Here is a 12,265-nt window from a genome sequence, read left to right as displayed (position 1 = left end):
CATTTTTTATATCCCAAGAACCCACTTGGTGGAGTTCTATTTGGTTTTAAATTTTATTATTATTTTTTCTTGTCTTTTTTGGCCAAGGGGGTCGGTTAGTAGTTAAGAAAGTCGATGCAAATCCTTGTCCCTTATTGCATACTCTCTCAGCTATCCTCTCCTTATGGTTCCCTTGGCATTGTGTTCTCTGGGCTCAGTTAGCTGTGGTTGCCGTGTTGTTTTATGATTGAACCTCTTGAATCATAAATAAATTAAATAAAGAACTATATACTTTATAATATGAGATCTAAGGTGCAAGACATAATTAGTGCTTTTTCTTTTTGTCCCACCAGCACGAATAATGAACTCAATAAAATACTCCATAAAAGGCTACGGTAACCACCACAACAGCTTGAATAATGGACCGAGAAAAAAGTATTAAACAAAGTTCTAAGCTATTAACTAACCAAAACATATAGAAATGGTTTGTTTCAGTTAGTTTAATTTGGTAAATTTTTTTATAGTTAAATGAGAAATTTGGAGTTCAGTTCTCGCCTGCATCAAAAACCGATTGGTGTTTTGGTCTAATATTAAAAAACTATTATAAAAAACAGACGCCATAGATTAAAACTCTTTAAAAAAAAAAATATATATATATATATATAGAATGATCAAACTTACCATAAAAGGCCTTTAATTTTCTCACCTAGTTCATAAAAAGTTTTTGGCTTTTAACAAAACCAACGTATCTTTTCATAAAAAAACAAACAAAAATATCTTCTTAGAAAGAATAAGTAATTGTCCAACATTATTTAAGATAGTGTGTTGTGTGTAGTATAACTTGTCTCATCATCTCTTAAAAATTACCATGGCTTTTGAGTGAAGTTGTAGTATGTTTTTGCATTAGAATTTATTTTCCTCTCTCTTGTATAGTTGTATGTGTGTGTGTTTGTTTCTCCCAAAAAAAAAAAAAAATCCAACATATCTTCTTAAAAAAAAAAAAACCAATATATATATATATAACTAAATGTGTGTGACTTTAGTTGACTTCATGATATATTATCACATATATTTTGGAGGCTTCACAATTTTATAAAATCAAAATATTTATATAAGATAAAATGCAAAATTGACAGTTTAAGTTTTTTTAAAATTTTATTTCAGTGCTTTAACTTTGCTTTCGTTCATTTCAGTCCTCTAAGTTACAAATTTATTTAATTAAGGTCTTTCTGCTCACATAAGTTACATCTTTCGATTGAATTTAAATTTTATTCTATATTTGTATGCAAAAAAAAAAAAAGTATTTATATTTAAACACTCATAATCTTAACATATTATATTTTTAGTAGAATAGATACTTTCATGTAAAACACAACCATAATAAAAATCTATTAATAATTACTATAATTATATATTTAATAGTTTCATATAAAATAAAATTATAATAAACTTATTAAAAACTATCATAATGATCAAATTTCATATTTTAGAGTACTTATACAGAAATAAGATTATAATAAATATCTATTAATAATTATTATAATATCAAATTTCATATTTATTTATAAAAGAAAATAAAGAGAAAATCATTTGTTTTAAAATATTCATATTTTATTCAACTTTCCCTTGCTAGTTGTGGTTTTTTTCCCCCCTTTTCCACCACAATTGTGTAGCACACAAAAATCATATTTTAATAGTTATGGGATTTCCTTGCCCACCACACTTGCGTGGCGCACAGATATCACTGCATTGTCGGGACCACCGTTTTATAGCTACAGCACACAGAAATCACTGCACTGTCTCTTGCATTCAAAATTGAGTTACACTATGATGTCAAATATTATGGGTAATTCTTAAATGCTCCTAAAGTAATACTCCCTCATTTTACTCCCTCATTTTATATGAGGGGTAAGTAGGACTCATGCGTGGAGCCCATTTTTCATGTAAGAAAAAGGACTATTGCTCTCAAAGCACCTAAATTTTTTTCAAATATAACTAAGTAAAAATCACAAACTTTTTAGGATTAATTATTTTTATAGAATCTTAGGATATGTTTGGTTGGGTGGATTTTAGGAAGGATGAAAAAAAAAAAGTGAAAAATAGCCTAGGAGAGAAAATGAGTGGGACAGGTATTTGGTTAAGAGGGGAAGGGGGAGAAAAAAGTGGTGGGGCCCACAAGTTTTCTCTTCTCCCCTTTTAAAATACAATCTCTCCAAATTAGAGAGAAAATTAGAGTGAAAAGTAGGAAAAATATTTGGACAAAATTGCTCCCACCCCTTTTAATGTTTCTGGTTTTCTTTTTTGGGTAAAGCTGGCTTTTTGTTTTGTTGTTGTTGTTTTTTTTTTTTTTTTTGTCAGGACATGGTGGGTTCTTCTTCTTTTCCTTTTTTTTTTTTTTTTTAATTTTAATTTTTTTTGAGAAGATTTTATTATTATTTTTAAGAAAACTCTTTTGGATGATTTCTTATGCTATTTTTTGAAATGTCCACTTTCATCTATACACAATTTTTTTTAAAAAAGTATAATGTATAACTTTTTGTTTTATTTAAGAGGGATATGATGATAAATTTATATAAACCTTATTTTCAACCAAACCAAAAAGTTTTCCATCCCTTTCAACCAAACACAAATAAGGAAAACTAAAAATTTTTCTATCCTCCCTCTTTTCCATCTTCCCTCTATTTTTTATCCTCTCACTATTTCATCCTCCCAACCAAACGGATCCTTAATGTTGAGCCCTGACTAAATATTTAAATTTAAATAGTGGGGAAAACTGGAAATAGCTAGTGAAAATAAGAACAAGAATATGTTTCATCAAGTCAAGTTGTAGCCAATGGGTACAATTCTAGTCAATATTTTGCTATCAGATGCAAATTTTGATATATTTATTATTTAATCCTCTATACTTGTAAAATTTTTAAAATATCAAAAATTAATAATTATGTCATCTATCAAATATTTAAATTTAAATTTTTTATAATTTAAAATTACATACAAAATATAAGTTTATAGATGAAATAGTAAATAAAATTCAATTTACACAAAATCTGATATGCATATTAAATATATATATATATATATATATAAAAAGTCTTCGGACTATTAAAATTTTAAAATATGTGGTTACTTTAATTTTTTTGTAGGGGAGTCGTAGCCAATGATAATGCCATACGTATGAATCATGATTAAGTAGGCCCTTCAACACGTGTTGTGCAGCCACATATCTCCATTATACAGTGATTATTGCGCACTAGTATACACAAAAATCTTTCCTTAACTTCCTATCAAAAAAAAAAAAAATCTTTCCTTAACTCTTTTCGGTGGTCTGGCAACACGTAATCAAAACAAGAAAAAGAAAATTTATTACTATTCCAGTAAAGGTTGTATTTTAGCGAAGAAATTGGGGCCTTATCCACACCTCGGAGATGCAAAACACAGTCAGCCACGCGGCTTAGCCGTTTAATGGGACAACATGGGTTGTTCCAAACATATCTCGATAATATTAATATTAATATAAAACAATCAAGAAAACATTGCCGACGACGCAATCACATTCTTAGATAAAACAAACTCAAAACAGTCAACATACACGTCAGACACTGCTCAAATTCAGTGAAAAAAAAAAACTTATCGAAAAAAAAAAAAAACACAAAATTTATTAAATTATTATTGTAACAAATTGGATAAGGTGAATTCCAAAAATCAAAAAGATCCCTATTTCTCTCTTTTTCTTTATAAACCCACTTCCCTCTTCTTCAACTTTTGAGCTTTGAATTTCAAAGAACAACCAAACCTCTCTCTCTCTCTCTCTCTCTCTCTCTTCAAGACTACTAATATTGGTCAAAAGGAGAACATTTTCTTCTCAAATCTTGCACTATTGCTTGAAATTCGAAGTGGGTCTTTGTTGTTTTTTCTGTTTTGAGAGTTTCCTGTGGCTTTTTCTTGCCTTGAACTTTCTGTATCCCAACCACTTTTGATTCAAAAAAGTTGCTGTTTGGTCCAAAAGGTGAACTGTGAAGTGGGTTTTCTTTGTTTCATTCTATAAGCCCCCAAAAAGGCCTTGGATTTAACACTGCTATGATGGCTTAATTGACCCAATTTTTAGATTATTTAGTCCATGAAGTCGTCAAAGTTAATATCAAGAACCTTATAAGTTATAACTAAAGTAGCATAGCATGTTCTCAATTTTAATGAGTCAATTCAAATCTCCCGTCTCAGTTAAATTATAGGGGTGTGAAAGTGGAAAGATTAAATTGATTGAACTATTTTTTATTCTTTAATTAAAAAAAAAAGAGGCTAATAATTCAAAACTGACCCTCTAATTTTTTTATTTTGTCATTTCAATTTTCTAAAATTCAATTTTATCATTTCAGAGTTCTAAGTTTCAAATTTTGTCTATGGGGATGCAGGCCCAAATATATATTGGGCCTTGTCCAAGGAGGCACAATGGCCCAAGAATAGATCAATAATGAGGAAGAAGTAAGATTTTGAATTTCACGAGCAAGCTATGACTGTAAAGGTTGGGAGAGATAGGCCGAGGGGGAATATCTTCTCAACTAAACGAAGAAGGAGTTAGAAAGTGTGTTTTGTCGTCTAAAATGACGTTCCAAGAAGTTCTATTGATAAAGATATGCACTGCAAACATACAGAACAAATGAGAGCCAAGAAATATCTAAGTAAAAGCTGCTACCACCGCACTGAATGCTCTACAACTAACTCTCTGGTTACATTTATGAGGAGAAGAATCTTGAACAATGTTGTCTTGGTCGCCCCAACTCATAGAAGGCCTGTAAGGTTGTCCGATAGGACAATCACTCAAATAGTGGCTTGGATGATCGACAAGTGGAGGACCAAGACATTCAAAGGGAGATATATAATATAAGAGACCCTTGAGGAAAGAGGGATCAAAAGATAGAGCAAGAAACACTGTAGCAACTAATGACTGAACTTGTAATAAAACTGGAGAATCAATAAATAAGAATCGATCTCCTCGGACTATGCCGAGGACAGTTTTTCCTATATTAAACTAGTTTATTTACATTTTTCTTGTCATTTGAATTCACTTTATTTGTTGACTAATTCATTAAAGCCCATTTTCCCAACTCACTCTCTACAAATTCATTGTATTGGGTTTTTTGAGCCGACGTTCATTTACAATTTGGGCTAGGGACTCAAATTGTGTCCTTACATTGTCAATTCAATCCTCCATTTCGTGTACTAAGTAAAACGACACCATTTTGGACTCTTTTTTTTTTTTTTTTAATTTCTTAATGACCNTTGGATTTAACACTGCTATGATGGCTTGTTCAATGAAGAGTTGTGTATACTGTTTGAATGGGACTATTGTTGGCTCAAAATCCAGAGGGTTTTGTCCCTCTCTTGTCTCCGTACAACCTAGGGACTCGAAATCAAGATCTTTACCTATGCTAGGTGTTGAGTTTATGGGAAAACCCCTTGCTGTTTCAGATCAAAAGGGTTTAAGAGATTGGAATCTTAAATCACCAAGCAATTTCTCTCCTCATGTATGTCAAAGCTTTGCCTTTTCTGCTTTATATTTTGGTGAAAGTTTTGGTCTTTATTCCATTTTGGGACTAATTTTCAATATATGACTTCAGGCACAAGCATCAATCTGTGTAAGCCGAAGTTTGAGATGGTGGGAGAAGACTCTTAAACCCAACATGGTGGAGATTCATTCGGCTAATGAACTTGTGGATTCCTTGCTTAATGCTGGTGATAGATTGGTCATAGTTGACTTCTATTCACCTGGTTGTGGAGGTTGCAAAACTCTGCATCCTAAGGTATATTTGATTTCTGAATTGTATTCAAGTTAAGAAATTTATCACATACTTTTTTATTTAACAAGCCCATCACAAATTTATATTACTCTATTTTGATTATTAAACTTTGAAGTTGGATTCTTCTTTGTCAGATTTGTCAGCTTGCTGAATTGAACCCAAATGCAATTATTCTTAAAGTTAACCATGATGAGCTCAAAGCTATGTGTCACAGTCTCCGAGTTCATGTCCTACCATTCTTTAGGTTCTATAGGGGTGCAGAGGGTCGTCTATGTAGTTTCAGCTGCACCAACGCTACTGTAAGTTTTTCACACTTTTTAGTATTTCTTAAATTCTCATAACTTTAAAATGGTTATTTGTAACCAAATTCTAAGTCTAAATTTATTGTATTACAGATCAAGAAATTCAAAGATGCTTTGGCAAAGTATGGGACTGAAAGATGTAGTCTTGGCCCGGCAAAAGGTCTAGATGAATCTGAGCTCATGAATTTAGCATCAATTGGTCAAATTTCAAAAGGGTTATCATTGCCATCCGCCAAGGAAGAAAGTGTGGAGGATTTGGTTATGAAAAGCATAGATTTGTCTGGTGTTCTAAGCAAAGCAGGCAATAAGATGGAACTCAAAAAGGAGATGCTTTGTTGAAGAAATCAAATATAAAGGTTATTATAGAGATTAGCTATGGAGTAAAGCAACTCCATATTTTTGAGAGTGTTGCTTATTGCTTTTTGGTTGTACATATATTGTTGGGTTTTCCTTAAGCGGGATTCTGGTTTTTATTTTTATTTTTTATTTGAGCCCTGCCGGTTTGGTTAATCTGTATATCGGATTTGATATTGTGATCTGCTATAGAAGTTTGTACAGATCCACCATGATTCATATTTTGTCTGATTTTTGGTAATATAATTTTTTATGTCTTTTAATTAAGGCAACTTATTCTTAAATCTATCCAAGAAGCCATTGAATTATTTATGATCTTTTCAAATTATTTTGAATCATTCAAAGAGGTTGGGGTTCTATACTTCTATCCCCTTTCCTGCCTTTTGTATTTGCAAGAAAAATATATAAACATATTAGGGTTTATAATCTATAATTATTCACTCTAAATTATTGGATCATTTGTAATGTCTATTTTAAACTCCCAAACCTTAACTTGAGATTAGTTTATGATATCCATTGTACTATCCAAAATTAATGGATTTCAACATTGAATATTTGGAATGTTGATATGAATATTGTTTTGGGTTTTTTTTCTCTTTTTTTTTTTTTTTTTTTTTTTTTTTTTTTTTTGTTGGCGGAGAAATAATAGTTTTGGTTTCAAATTAGGATATTTATGGCAAAAATGTATAGGTTAGTATTAATGTTACAAAGGATTCTATAAATTGGGTGGATACTAGAAAGCTAAGAGCTTCAATTACCTCAAATTAAAATGATATTTTTAGACAATAAATTAAAAAAAATTAATTTCTTACCATTGAATTTTATTCTTTGGTGTGCCTAGGGAGTCAAGGAGGCGACTTTTCCTCGTTGCAAAATTTATAAAAAAAAAAAAAAAAAAAAAAAAACTTAAGGGTTGCCAATTGTAAAACAATACAAAAAACCCCACCCTCACCCACTGATACGATACCTAGCCTCAAATCATGAAACCAATTTCTCTAAGAAAAAATTCAAGGACTGAGGGAGAAACCAAGAAAGAAAGATGGGGAAAGAGAGAGTGAGAGATTGAGATAGGGAGAGGGAGAAGAGGTTAGAAGCCATGGAAGGACTAGTGTGATGTGATTGAAGAAGAAGGACTTTTTGAAGATGAAGAGCGTGTAAAGGTCTTCTTTGTCTAGTGGCGACTCCAGGAATTTTATTTAGAGGGGTCATTAAAAAATTTTAATAAAAAAAGAACTTGAATATATCGAGTTATTGACAAAAAAAAATTAATACATGAAGTTTTACAATTTTCTTCTACAAATTCTCAAATTTTTAATTATTATATAATAGTTCATTATGAGTATCTATTGCCAATGTGGGTAGCTATGAGCCTATAACTATTTTATTTTGTTAAGTTTATCTAACATTTTTATTTTTATGCAATTGTTATTATCTATTTGTTATTTTATTTATTTTTTTATGAAAATATGTTAAACTAAATGACAAAACTAAACTCATTAGTTTTGTATTAATTATTGATGCACATAACAACACTTATTCATACATAAAATTATACACTACGTGTTTACTTAACCAATCAAATACTTGGACAAACACTAACTTTACAATTTTTTTTCTTCAATTTTATTAACTTTATAACAAAAAGTTATTATAACATGATAGCAATACACACACATGTAACAAACCATTTCTATTTCCTAATTATTAAATTATATAAATTTATATTATATTTATATTGTACACACAAACATCTACACACATCATAATTTACACAAATAACACTATAATAAAAAGTAATGCACATAATTAATATTAGACACACTCACACACATAATATAAATTTATAAAAAAGAGTGACACAATTGACAAACACTTACTTTTTTATTCTTAGAGTTTGAAATACTTGTAATAAAGATGTGCAAAATTTAATTCAGAATGTGCAAAAATATTTTTAAAAATAAATTAAAGTATTAAACTAACAAAGAAAAAAAATATTACATATATATATATATATATATTGAAGTCAGGGGGTTCATTTGAACCCTAAATGAACCCCCTGAATATAGACTAGTGCCGCCCCTGTCTTTGTCGTTGCTTCTACTTGCTTTTGTGCTTGGGTTTCTCATTCTCTTCACTTTCTTTTCTTTGATTTTGTTGGGTGCAAGTAAGCCCATGAAGTCAGAGATCACAATCAATGTATTATTAAAGATTACATTTTTATGGTCTTCTAGGCAAATTATGAAATGGGTTTTGATTAAATTTGATTAATTTTGTGTGTTTATTTTGCTTTCTCACTTCTCAGAGAACGACCACTTTCCCCTAAGTTTTTTGTTTTTTGTTTTGTTTTGTTTTGTTTTTTTTTTTGGTAATTATCGTTTTCATTTTTTCTTTTTTAAATTAAAAAAAAATCCAAAATGGCGTTGTTTTGGTTAGTAGTTGGTAGCAGTTAACAGAGTCTTAACAAAGGACTGAATTGACAAAATTTGAAATTTAGAGTACCAAAGTGACAAAAATGAAACTTAAAAGACTAAAATGATAAAAGGTGAAAATCAGAAGATCAATTTTGCATTTTAGCAAAAAAAAAAAAAAAAAAAACTAATTTTTAATTAGTCATCTTATTATGCTGTAAAGTTTGATTCGATCCTTCAATTAGTGATTGCATTAATTAATTTGTTCAACTTTTAAAATGAAGACAATTTTATTCTGGATTATTGTATTCATTAAAATTCTAACAGTGATATGAATAAAAATGGTTAATAAATGTGCATGAAATATGCCACATTTGTCAAATACTACTGTGGGGGATAAAAGGATCAAGCCCAAATTAACGGGCCGAACACCCACGAGAGAACTGTTTCACATCCGAAGAGAAGGATGAGTAGAATGCAAGGTCCAGATTGGAGCGGAATCCTCTGGGCAGAGGGTCATTGCTTTCCGAGGAGGATGTCTCCAGTCCGAGGAGGACATCTTCTGTCCGAGAAGGAAGTTTTACCCTGGTATGATAGCTCATGACCTACCGCCACTCACACAGAGATGAAAAGCAGCTGCCTGACGTGACAGGTACTTGAGCACGTCCACGGATGGGGAGCACGTGGACGGTAGGGATGAGAGTGAGAGTGGTTATATAATAGAGGGTGAGGGTATGAAACGGGGCATGAAAGGTGGGCGAAGCTGATCAAGAAATAAGAAAAGAAGTGATAATCTTTTGCGGAAAAACTCCCTTGTCCACTCTAGTTCTTCAACCCATACTCTACAAATTAATTGTCTTTGGGTTTACGTAGAGAAACGAGACCCTACAACTACTATAATACCATAAGCAGTTTTAAATGGAGATGGAGATGCAAAGATGAAACTGATTTATTATGAAATTGACTCATTAAACAGTTAAGGGTGTAAATTAATAATATTTGCAGGAACTCATTATTAATTTAACTCTTTATTGTTTTTTTAGATGTAAAAGAAACCAATATCCTATTTTGTATATATATGATTGTATGGTCCTTTCTTCATAATTTTTTTTGTAACAGAGTCTAATTTCTAGACTCAAACTTGAGATTTTATAGCTCCTCTTCACGTACAAAGTATTTGAGAATTTAAGAAAGAAGATAGTTCGAGTTACGAGATTAGTAGTATGAATTACCTATCTATTAAAAAAAAAAAAACTTGATAGATTTAATGGTCTTGAGCCAGAGTGTTGTCAGAATCGAGCTATCTAAATGGATCAAGGCTAGTACTTTTACTTCCAAATTGTATGGCCAGATGCGGAGGCATCTAATGAAACTTCCTGTTTTTAACTTCAAAAAGAGGATTTGGATAATGCCTTTAGATCTCAAATGACATGGGATCTAGCTGGACTTAGGATTTTTTTGTTGTATAGAAATCATTGTTTTTAGTTAAGTAGATTGTGGAGCTAACAGCGCTGCACTCTTTCCAAATTTAAATATTTATCCTTTTCATCATTCATCATTTGCCTTTTCTTTAATTTCCATCAATAAAGTTGAAACTCCATAATATTTTTCACTAGATGACAATTTGTTATCGATTTCCTTAACAGTGGTATTATTTTTTTACTTAGAGTTATGCTGCTTAAAATTTGTTGTGAAAATATTATGTTTCTAACATTACTTTTTTTTTTTTTTTGAGAAACAAACACACACGCACACAAGAAAGATGAAAAGAGTTTTTAACACAAATTCACACCACAAATTTTACTCAAAAATCATCATAACTTTTAAAGAAGTGTACAGAAAGTTATACTACACGTAACAAGCATTACTCTTAGTTTAATAATCCAAATAGCTTGGTATGAATACTTTAATATAGATAAATAGACAATTAGATCAAACTACACAAAATATAACCTTTGTTAATATTATACATTATTTTTATTTATTGAACAAGTTAATTTTATATAATTTAATATTTTAAAAATTTCCATATTGAATTATATATTCTGTCATAAACTTTATATTTTGCAAGCATGAAAAATGCAAACAGAATACATAATTCATCAGCAAAATTCTTTAAAAATATATTTAATAAAATGTTATTAAATTAAGTATGTAGGGTCTCGTTTCTCTACGTAAACCCAAAGACAATTAATTTGTAGAGTATGGGTTGAAGAACTAGAGTGGACAAGGGAGTTTTTCCGCAAAAGATTATCACTTCTTTTCTTATTTCTTGATCAGTTTCGCCCACATTTCATGCCCCGTTTCATACCCTCACCCTCTATTATATAACCACTCTCACTCTCATCCCTACCGTCCATGTGCTCCCCATCCGTGGACGTGCTCAAGTACCTGTCACGTCAGGCAGCTGCTTTTCATCTCTGTGTGAGTGGCGGTAGGTCATGAAACACTGTTCAGGTGTCTTCTCCACATAAATGCGGCCAGAAAAGCTGTTGCAATGCATTGAATACGGTGGCAGCAGCCTTTCCCTCAGATATTTCTTCATCCTTATCGTTTTTGAGTGTGCTTTGAGCTTATCTTGATCAGGTGGGCTCCTCGGACGATCAACCAGGCCTTTCTCCGGCTCAATTAGTCTCCGCTATCATACCAGGGTAAAACTTCCTTCTCGGACAGAAGATGTCCTCCTCGGACTGGAGACATCCTCCTCGGAAAGCAATGACCCTCTGCCCAGAGGATTCCGCTCCAATCTGGACCTTGCATTCTACTCATCCTTCTCTTCGGATGTGAAACAGTTCTCTCGTGGGTGTTCGGCCCGTTAATTTGGGCTTGATCCTTTTATCCCCCACAATGGTAGAATGAAATTGTTTTTTCTTACACTTTTCTTCTTCATTAACAAAAAATTACACCACTTATATAACCAATTGATCTGTATTTATATCTATGATTCTTTTCTCATTCTCTCTTTCCCCCTTCTATATTTTCTTGCTATCTAATCAAGTAGTTTGATAAGTGTTCTACATTTTTTCGATTCCAAAAAGTTTTTTAGTGCTTGCTCTAATTCCAAGAAAATGACCACATGTGTGGTTAAAAATCCATACACTTCAAAAGCAAAATCTTATATAAGTTACTATTTATTTTTCTTAGTTTAACGTTTACTCTTAGACCTACTTTTAAGTGTGTTACTATTTTTCTTTATCACATATTTTTAATTAATTGATATTACATATGATTATAATAAATTAACATTAATTTGACAAATATTATGATTAGTTATTTATTTACATGCATTCTATCGTTGTTTTCTTACTGATCTTTAAACTATTAATAATTTTTTAGACTATTTTACAATATAGTTGTATTGTATACTATTGAGAATACTATGTTAGATTATTGTATGTAACATGACAATTGTATATACAAAAAAAAA

The 12,265-nt window shown here is 31.0% G+C and overlaps 1 protein-coding gene across 1 annotated transcript; it reads left to right on the top strand.

Annotated features, from left to right (window-relative positions):
- The first annotated feature begins 5,259 nt into the window (after positions 1-5,259).
- LOC112019043 (thioredoxin-like 1-2, chloroplastic) lies at positions 5,260-6,714 on the top strand. The gene is made up of 4 exons (XM_024051577.2): positions 5,260-5,501; positions 5,595-5,777; positions 5,909-6,073; positions 6,170-6,714. Exons 1-4 carry the CDS (start codon positions 5,274-5,276, stop codon positions 6,413-6,415), a joined length of 822 nt encoding a protein of 273 aa, XP_023907345.1. The 5' UTR covers positions 5,260-5,273; the 3' UTR covers positions 6,416-6,714.
- Positions 6,715-12,265: the final 5,551 nt, after the last annotated feature.

The sequence above is a fragment of the Quercus suber genome, unplaced genomic scaffold (genome assembly GCF_002906115.3).
Source record: "Quercus suber isolate HL8 unplaced genomic scaffold, Cork oak 2.0 scaffold_44, whole genome shotgun sequence".
Taxonomy (NCBI): Eukaryota; Viridiplantae; Streptophyta; class Magnoliopsida; order Fagales; family Fagaceae; genus Quercus; species Quercus suber.
The sequence above is the reverse complement of the archived record's forward strand: the minus strand, read 5'-3'. Positions and strand labels throughout refer to the sequence as shown.